The 9,860-nt window shown below is 36.5% G+C and overlaps 1 protein-coding gene across 1 annotated transcript; it reads right to left on the reverse strand.

Annotated features, from left to right (window-relative positions):
• Positions 1 to 1,791: 1,791 nt before the first annotated feature.
• LOC137041567 (DBH-like monooxygenase protein 2 homolog) lies at positions 1,792 to 9,071 on the reverse strand. The gene is made up of 13 exons (XM_067418009.1): positions 8,784 to 9,071; positions 7,501 to 7,647; positions 6,054 to 6,206; positions 5,492 to 5,575; positions 5,252 to 5,404; positions 4,871 to 4,973; positions 4,130 to 4,296; positions 3,953 to 4,041; positions 3,726 to 3,822; positions 3,594 to 3,653; positions 2,492 to 2,622; positions 2,273 to 2,381; positions 1,792 to 2,173 (listed from the first exon to the last, which is right to left on the reverse strand). The coding sequence occupies exons 1-13, from the start codon at positions 9,048 to 9,050 to the stop codon at positions 2,033 to 2,035; spliced, it is 1,701 nt and encodes a 566-aa protein (XP_067274110.1). The 5' UTR covers positions 9,051 to 9,071; the 3' UTR covers positions 1,792 to 2,032.
• Positions 9,072 to 9,860: the final 789 nt, after the last annotated feature.

The raw sequence follows: 9,860 nt of genomic DNA on the forward strand, positions 1-9,860 counted from the left end.
GGCACGGCTTACCTGCCGATGCCTTGAGAATTAAACTCACGTCAGATGCTTTGAGAGCTCTCCCAGTCAAGCAACCATGCCTTTCTTCCTCCGGGGAGTCGCTGCAAGAGCCCTCCAGCGATCACAATTTCTCTGTTCAACCTCAGGTGGGGCTTACCCGTCCGATGCCATGATAATTGGTCTCCCGTCGGACATTGCAAGATTCCTCCAGGTCGACTATGCTTTTCCCCATTCATTAGCTGTTGAGGCTTACCTGACTGATGCCTTGAGTATTAAACTCCCGCCAAAATCTGTAAGAGCTCTGCCGGTCGAACGACTATGCTTTTAATTTCGACTGTTGGCGAGGCTTAACCGTCCAACGTGTGAGTATTTAACTCCTGTCGGGTGCTGTGAGAGCTCTCCTGGCATTGCGACTCCCATCGAGGCTAAGAGGGCCCTCCCGGTCAGTCATTTCAAATCAGACTGCACCTTGTCATCAGCCGGTTACGTCCACCCAGCTGAAGCCGTGAGCAGCTTCCATAAGAGGCTATGTGGTCATTCCCAGACAGGCTATTCAAGCCTTGTTTACCGCGTTCATTGGCTAATGGGGTTCACTGCCACTAGCTGCTCCCATCAAGACGTGGCTTGAGCCTTTCCAATCTAGTGTTTCAAATCACGCTGCTCCACATTCGCCAGCGTTGTGAGCTGCGTCTGTCCCTTCCCGGTCAGACGAGTCCTTGTTCATTAAACGGTACCGCCAATAGTCAATAAACATGAGATTCAATGTTTACAAATCTGGTTTGAGCTACATTCATATGTGGTTTAAAAATCCTATTAAAAATGTAAACGTAAAACTTAAACGGCAGACATGCTATAACATCCTGAAAGTCACTGCAGAAACAAGGTTATGTTTTTGTCGGACAACAAAAGTGACGGATGAGCAGAAAATTACAATAGGCCTATAACGGAGATGTTTTGAATTTGGCAGAAACAACAGGACGGCATAAATACACACATATCTTTTGTAAATAAGACATCTGTATTGGAATCCCCCTAATGCTGTGGTTATGACAACCAAATCGTGTCTGAAAAGTTGCGATAATGTGGACAGTCAATCATATTAGATCATTTTCCAATTGGATTCACAAATATTTTGATTTGGACTGACATTGTGAACATAACCGTAGAATCCTCATCACTACCGCTGAGACACCAAGTTTGAGTTGAACTTGAGACAAGATTTGTGAAATGGGTCAGCTGAATCATTTCAAATACAGAGTGTACCCCAAATTAATACAGCCCGTCCTATTAGCAGAAGCTGTTTACAATAACTCCACCCACACTCTCAGAAAAAAAGGTACAAAAGCTGTCAATGGGCGGTAACTTTTCAAAAGGTACACCTTTTAAAGAGAGCATTTTGTCCCTCAAAGTTAAATATTGTCTCCAAAATTGTACATATTAGTACTTAAATGGTACATATTTGAACCTTTTTGAAGGGTTTCACCAAGTATAAATAGCATCGGACAACTATTCACACTAAGTGCAAATAAAAATATGTTCACTGCATGTAGCGTTTAGTGATTTTACACTGGTGCAAATCAAATATTTTTTGTTGCTAGTTTTACTAATTATAAATGGCATATCTATCACTATTTGCAGTATATGCAACATATCAAAGCAAATACCTGCGTTACTCGCACCAAGAGCTACAGCAGATGTAACAATTAGAGCTGTTCTTCACACAAACTTAGCACTCGATTTAGGACTACTTTAGCTAATGATCATTTTTATAGTGTTTAATTATTATAATTGTGAAGTATTACAGAACCAGTCATATATCCACCCAGATAGCACAAAAATAACATACATCGCTGAGATGTCTGTGAAAGAGCAAGCTTAGCTGGTAAACATTGCATTCTTTTTTATACATTGATCGTTTTTATGAGAATATATAATTTTGTTATTTTGGTTGCTCAGTTAAACTGATTGACTTTTAATCACAGTCAATGAAAGAACAACAGGTTACATCAGCTTTAGTAATTTGCATGAACATTCACACAGAAGCCCAATGCACTGCCAAACAGAGGAGCAGCGATATCAGAGCAAGACTTTTGATGGCACAACCGCTCATGCAGGGCACAGGCGGGATGGTTTCGAGATCAGGAATCTTCCCTAAGTCATATGACACGTTGTTCTGGAAATACACATAGAGAAGGGTGTCAGATAACAGCTGAAATCAGAACAGAAGCATGATTAGAGGCTTCATTCGTATTGTAGAGGTGAGGACACTTACAAACGAGTCAATGACCATGACGAACTGATCGACTGTCTTCAGTGTTTGTTGGTACTGATTGATAGACGTGTCATTCCAAGTCTTCGTGTACATCATATATATCCAGGTACTGCAAAGTTATCAAATAAAAGCCACATTATCATTAGAGCAAATGTTGAGAGCTAAATTCATTAAAATAACTGACAACAATGTTTAAAACAATATATCAAATTAAATTACTTTATATCTGTTGTTCCCATTGCAAGCTCCAGAGAATTTAAATGAGGGAAGCTCACACAACTGCTCAGATTCATAGCTGGATAGTAGAAGAGGAAGGCCAAACACATCTCTTCTGAAGTTGAGAGCCCCCCCTGTGGGCAGAATAAAGGGAGTTACACATCAGACAAATTATTTGTGGCTATATTATAGCCAATGGAAAAATGCAGGAGGAAAGCTGGAAATGGTGGGTTTAAAACTCATAAACATCATCAATGCATCAGAATAAATTTCCAACAATGTCCACCATGCTCTGACAAAATTAAACTTTGATTTAATGTATAATTATTATATATTCAGAAGCAGTGAAATATGAAACTATGCAGTATTGGGGTAACGTATTACATGTAACGTATAAGTTACGTAATCAGATTACTTTTGTCAAGTAAATAGTAATGTAATTAATTACTTTTAAATTTACAACAAAATATGAGTTACTTTTTCAAATAAGGAATGCAAGTTACATTGTTTTCATTTGTATTGACTGACACCTCTCCTGTCTCAATGGTGAGGAATCGTAAGCGGCAAAGGTGTGTGTGCACTGTGTGAACATGATGCTTATTGTAGTTTTAGACAAAATGTGAATATTTACCCATCTCATTTGCAAAAAAAACAGATTCAGTATTCCTCAAAATGAACAAAATTTTAAATAACACAAATATGCTTTATGTATTTAATCTCACTTTATAAACCAATGTCTTTACTGTTGACCTTCGATGATCCAATTCATACTTTTTTTTATTCCTATTGCTGAAGTTAGAGAGCCCAATCCAAAATGATTCGTTTCAGTGGCGCCCTCTACTATACAGGCGTGAATTTGCATTTCCTTCAGCCTTATTCATTTCCCATACAGAGTGCAAGGGCCTTTACATTTGCCAAAAATAGATTTTTTTTGTTATTAAAATATAAACAAGACAGCCCAGCCCAACTGAGAAGGATTAATGCTAAAGTAACGTATATGACTTTTACTATTTATTAGTTATGCAATTAGTTAACCTTCTCACAACACCGAAACTACATGCTGTTAAATAAAAAACACTATGAGCATCTATATAAATGTACTAACCCATGTGAGTGTGTTGCGGTTTTCAGTGTTATATGTGCACTCCACCAGCAACTTGTCACCCTGTGAGACAAAACATTTGCTTTATTTCACTATTTGCCAATAATGTATTAGTTTCAACTTTTTAACACTTACCAACTGCACTGTCTTAGTTTTGCCCAAGTTTGTCACTTCCTGATATTCAAAATTGTAGTTTTCATCCACAGCTAGAAGATCGATCTGTTTTCCCCCTCTGAAGAGGATAAGAATTTACAAAAAGACTAAATCATTACACTAACTTCAGGTTGTGCACCACCAAGGAAAGACAAGCACTCATTCATTTCAGGTGAACTTTATGTCAGTGATTGGTCAAAAACGTTTACCTGAAGTGTCCGACTCGCACCTTCCGTCCAGCCAAGTGTGTGTGCATCATCACAGAGAAGACCTGAAGATCATGTGGCGTCTCCAGAACCTGCAGATCACAGAACACAACAGATCATCCAGTCATCTGCTGAGTCTGCCTTTTATTGTGACAATTTGAGTAGCTAATACATATATACCTTTGGAATATAAGCAGTGTCACACAGGCCGTATGTGAGGAAGGATTTGGCTTTGGGTGGGATGATGTACCCAAAGGCCACAGCAAGACCTGTCGTCAGAATTGCTGCATCATGCTGACGGAGTTCAGATGTGTAATAGAATCGAAGACCCGAGTTATCAACTCGACCTGTGTAGAGATAAATATTGTTTTATTATGCCATCATGAAATCAAAAGAGGGCAGGACAACCTATCACTCACATGCAGTCGAGTGGAATAGTGCCCATCCACTTTTTCAGCAGCATTAGTTTCAGAAGTTTTTTCCATACATTTCTCCCATAGTGATTTTAAAACAGTCTAAAATAATAAATAAGTCTGAAATTCAGGCTAACGGCTTCAAAAGAAGCAAATACTATCAACAACCTCATAGCTCACAGTAAGGCTGTTTAAAGGTTTATAAGTTATCGTTAAATTATTGTTAAAGAATAATACAAATTTCCCTATATGGACAAATTTGGAGTATATGGAGTTTTTTCTCCCGGAAACTGAGAGTTGTACTCTATAGCAAACCACAATGATCCAATAAATTCCTGATAAATCAATTAAGTCGGGGTGACAAGTCTAAATTTTTTGTCATTCAAGAAGCCGTTTCCCTGGGTCTAGGATATACGTGTCACATTAGGGAAGAAAAAACTTGCGCTTTATGCTGACTTTAAATATTCCTTAAAGTGTGATCTGTTATACTGTAAACCTACTGACTGACCTGCACTTTTATTTGGGTTGTTGTAATGCATTTCAAGCCTGTAGAAAAAATCACCAACATTTCCTCCAATTGGAAGTCCTGCCATCTCAGGAAGTTCAAAAGCCTTGAAAAACATTATCATAATTTTTTTATATATAAATAAAAGGTTACATAGAGATTCAATCAGCTATTTTAGTTCTCAGTGGTTTTGCATATAAACACATGAATAGAAGAATTGACTAGCAGAATCTAATCAGATCAGTTCAGAAAACCGTTCTGAAACCGTTTTTTGATCTTCTGGTTAGAAGTGTTTAACAGTTCATTGAAGTGAATAATGGCTTGAATTGGATTAAATTGGGATGTGTCTCACATGAAAATGCTTTAAAAACATGAGCGACTAACCCCTCCGCCAACTCCCCACACAGCAACGGTCTCCATACACTCTTCCCCTTTGCCTGTGTAACATTGCGCTTCAAATGGCTCGGTCACACTCTGCGGGCAGCGGTACAGCAGCACATGATGCACGAGGTCAAAGTTTGTGATGAACGGCTCAATCTGCAGAAAATGAAAGTAAGTCAGAGATGAAGATGATCGACAGATCGGTGGATAGACCATGTGTGTGAAGTTCATAGATGCACTTACACGATAAATGTGCTGTTTGCGATCAAAAGTCTGAGCTTTCATGACCTTGCAGTGATAGTAGGTCTGGTTGGCTGGTACAGTGAACTGAAATGATTTTAAATGAAAGAAGCCTTTCTCAAGTTTCTTTATCATACAGTAGATCATGTAGCCACCTACGCTACCATTCAAAAATGCTTGTGGTCAGTAAGAATGATTTTGATGAAGAGTCATGTGACACTAAAGATGGCTGCTGAAAATAGAGCTTTTTTATTAAATAAATAAATTAGGTTTAAAATGTAATGAATTAAAAAACTGTTATTTTAAATTGTAATGATATTTCACAATATTATGTCAAATACATACAGCCTTGGTAAGCATAAGAGACTTCTTTCCAAAGTATTAAAAAAAAGTCTTAGAGTAGTAAATAAATATGCATTTGCTACAATATGCTCTAATCTAGATTAACATTTTTGACAACTTTCTTCTTAATAATATACATTATTGGCATCATTTTGCATTATTAAATGGCAGAAAGTGTTAAATGTTAAATTTCAGGCAAAAACAACATGTAAAAATCTCTTACATTGACCATAGTCATGTCGAAATACTTGCTGTTTGGAGGGTTGACACGGGGCATGTACTTCAACAGGTTCACCTCTTTTGTTCCCCTTCGGTTATTATGGTACACGATGTCATCACTCTGTCCGTACGCATAGATCAACTTCATGGGAAGATTCTGATCATAAAAATAATAATAAAAAAAACACTTTTACTTGATCTAGAAAGTTTCAGAGTTGTATCACACAGTCCATCTTCTCAGTTTAAGGAGGGTTTTTGAAGTAGGCCTACAGTTGAGAGCCTCTTGACAAACGCATTTTGTTCAGGGAGAGGAGTTCTCAAAAACACCCTGATCCCTGAGGACCGACATTTTGCACAATCCCCTAAATTGCTGGATTTGTTTTGTAATGCCATAGTTCAATCCACCATCAATTGTTTATGAATAAAACTGCAGAATATATCTTGCATGCAATGAAAGGGGAGGATTGCATTTTTTCTAGGGGTGCTCCAATACCTGCGGTGCACGAGCTGAAACGCACATAGTGAAACATGAAAGAAAAAACCCTCAATTCGGTACTTGGCAGAAATCTGCACCTCTGTGCTTGAACAAACAAATTCACACAAAATGATGTCAAAATGCATGTTGGTAAGTATCCTAATGAAAGATAGTCAGTTATGTGTGAAACAGTTGAGAAAGAAAACACGTGTGTAACAGTAGGGGAGACCGGGTATGGTTGTAACACTTTTTTCTTCAGCACCTAAAACTACCTTTTTTTTTTTAGATACACGTCTGAAACTTTTAGGCAAAGTACCCACACTTGTATACTACAATTGGCAACAAATTTTAATTTTAAATTTTAATTTCTCCAGCTATATCACAGACTTTTTGAGATGATGACAAATACAAGGTGGTCCTTGGTTACAACCTACCCCACTACTGGTGTAAGTTGTAACTACTCCAAGTATTATGTTTTTAGGATGACAAAAAGTTAAATTTTTAGGCATATTTTTTTAAGCTGCTCTCCCTCAGTGTTTAACAGTTAAAATGATCAAGAAGGCCAATCAAATCAAAGAGGGCGGGTCTTACTGTCAGTTTGTCACTGCCACAACCATCTACGGTCACAACGCAACGAGAGTTTGTGGAAATATAGATGCAAATATTAGACAACTGTTTTATGATAGAAATGTTCAGCTACCAACTGTAATAGACTGGAATATAGTGATGCAAACTTTTTATGGATTGAAAAATGCAATCATGATTCATGTAGCTAATTCATAAATGAATGTGATGACGAGGCAAACATTTTAAAATAAAATATTATTTGCAAATATTTCAAATTGTTCCCTTCATTAATCTGTTATCCTTTTATTATTCAATTAAATTCCTTTATTATTATTTTTTATAATAATAATAATTAATAATAATATTTGTAATAGGTGCCCCCAACCCTTTAGTGGTTAAAAATGCTTACAGTGATTGTTAAATCGTTTTCATCACAAGACTTAATGGACCTCTGAAACTTCAGAACTGTTTTCCCGTCAGACTCGTTTAGAGACAGAAGCTTGTAGTTCTGTTGCTGGTCAACCACAGGTATCGAATTTCCTACCGCATGACGGTCCTGAACACAGAAAACAAAGATTATAACAAAGATGCATAGCAACAGGTGTTTTTATGATCTATGTTGTATGTTTATCCCGGTATGGTGTTGCTGTTGCCTCCAGGCAACATAGTCTATTTTAGTTCATTTTTAATCAAATGAAACACCAATTGATTGTTCAAACCTATCTCAGAGAAGAAGAATTCAAATATTACGCAATGAAAGTGCAATAAATTGGTCACATGACCCACAGGGGTTCTTTTTTCTTTCATTTACAGTATATATCATCAAATGTCATAAGGCCATACCAGACACACTAGGTCTGTCTTATATAGTTGTATAACTTCCAAAATATCCCAGCTTAGAGGCATTGAGAAAACGGTAACACTTTCAACTAAAGTTGAATTAGTTAGCATTAGTTAATGTATTATAACTAATATGAACTAACCATGAGCAATACATTATACTGTATTTGTTTGTTAAAGTTAGATAATAAAAATGCCGCTGTTCATTGTTTGTTCATGTTACGCCACAGTGCATTAACTAATGTTAACAGATCCACTTTTTGATTTAAATAATGTATAAGTAAATGTTGAAACTATAACATTAACAAAGATTAATTAATAAAGGCTGTAGAAGTGCAATTCATTATTTGTTTATGTTAACTAATGAACTTTATATTGTAAAGTGTTACCAAAGTAGTTCATAATATAAAATCTTAACGAACATATTAAATACATATCAGTATGAATCAGAATCAAGAATATAAAAATCGTATAACTCCACTAGTGACTTTTTTTTGGTGGAAATTTATATTTTATTTATATGTAATGCTATGTCCACTGTAGTGATAAATAAAATGACATGAAATGATATGTATATGCAAAAACAATGGGATTTTTAAACAAAAATAAGCAAGTATAATAACTAAGTTTTACTCAAAACTGATGTATTGAGTCAGAGCAATTCACTAAAATATAATGACAGTTATCAGTCTTGAATTTTGATAATGTGAAAACTAAAATAATTTATATTAGAGATACTCAATTAACTAAATATAAAATGCATATAAAAAATCAGAACAAATAATTGTACAAAAAAAGTATCCACTGCTTGTGTCTTTGACCATTATTATCAGTGTCAGTCTTTGACTTTACCGTGAAGTAACTGCCTTTCGGTCCAACTCCTCCAATGACGATATCGGCTCCAGTCATTCCTCCTTTAGGGCTGAAGCCAAAACCGACCCAGCCGCTGGTGTTGACAGTGAGCTCGAACAAGATGGTGCCCTGGATCTCATCAAAGCCCCACTTCAGCCGCACATTGTGCTCGGGGTCCAGGTGTTCAGAGAAAGGCAGAAGAGGGTCTTCCTGAGCGCAGGACCACTGGGCTGAAAGCAAGAGCAGGACAAGAGCTAATATGTCCATGTTACCTTTACCAGTTCTGACAAACAGTGTCTCTGTAAGATGTTTAAGAAGGAAGTGCACATGAAACTGCTATGTAGTGTACTTTAACAGCCCTCCTCCTCCTCCCCCCTCCACCCCTCACCTGAGTCACAGTTCTCTCTCTCTCTGGTCAGGTGAATCATGTTCAACATCACATTGAGGAAGCATAAAGGCACATGTAGTACATAGGTTGCCATTAACTATCAAAAGCACCTTTCATGTTCTTTAGAAGTGAACAATTACATACAAAAATGACTCTATTTATTTTTGGAGCCGTGATGAACAGTCAGTTGTAGCAATTCCTGATTATGGCAGTGATTTATTGATAATGTGACATAAGTAAATCTTTTTGGTTTTGCCCTTTCAGTAGGCTACTAAAGATAAAAAAGAAAAGAAAGAATGTTTAAGGAAATAATTCAGGGTTTCTCGTGGGATTTGTGCATAATGATACCATTTATCTTGTTTCGATGGGAATGTTATCAATGTCCTTTTTTTCCACTGAAGTATTGGTTCATAACTGTAACATTGTTGGGAATAAAGAACGCAGGTGAATAAAGTTCACATATTTGAATTAAGTAAGCATAAACTTGGATGCAATTTTCCCTTTGATATACGAGCATTAAGAAAACCCCACTAAATTAAGATGCTTTAAAAAAAATATGGTTACACAAAATTGATATAAGAGAGTGTTTGGTTAAACAAACTCTAATGAAACAATACACAACGCATTAAAGAGATAGATTAATATGAATAAATGATGAATTAATATAAATAATATAAATAATAATTAAA

The sequence above is a fragment of the Pseudorasbora parva genome, chromosome 15, assembly GCF_024679245.1.
Source record: "Pseudorasbora parva isolate DD20220531a chromosome 15, ASM2467924v1, whole genome shotgun sequence".
Classification (NCBI taxonomy): domain Eukaryota; kingdom Metazoa; phylum Chordata; class Actinopteri; order Cypriniformes; family Gobionidae; genus Pseudorasbora; species Pseudorasbora parva.

What these genes read in the sequence shown, in the direction of transcription:
- LOC137041567 (XM_067418009.1), bottom strand. Translation starts at nt 9,050, where the DNA reads ATGGACATATTAGCTCTTGTCCTGCTCTTGCTTTCAGCCCAGTGGTCC. An exon ending in ACACTGCTTATATTCCAAAG is followed by an intron (nt 4,042 to 4,129) that starts GTATATATGTAT and finishes TGTGATCTGCAG; the next exon opens with GTTCTGGAGACGCCACATGA. An exon ending in GTGCGAGTCGGACACTTCAG is followed by an intron (nt 3,823 to 3,952) that starts GTAAACGTTTTT and finishes TATCCTCTTCAG; the next exon opens with AGGGGGAAAACAGATCGATC.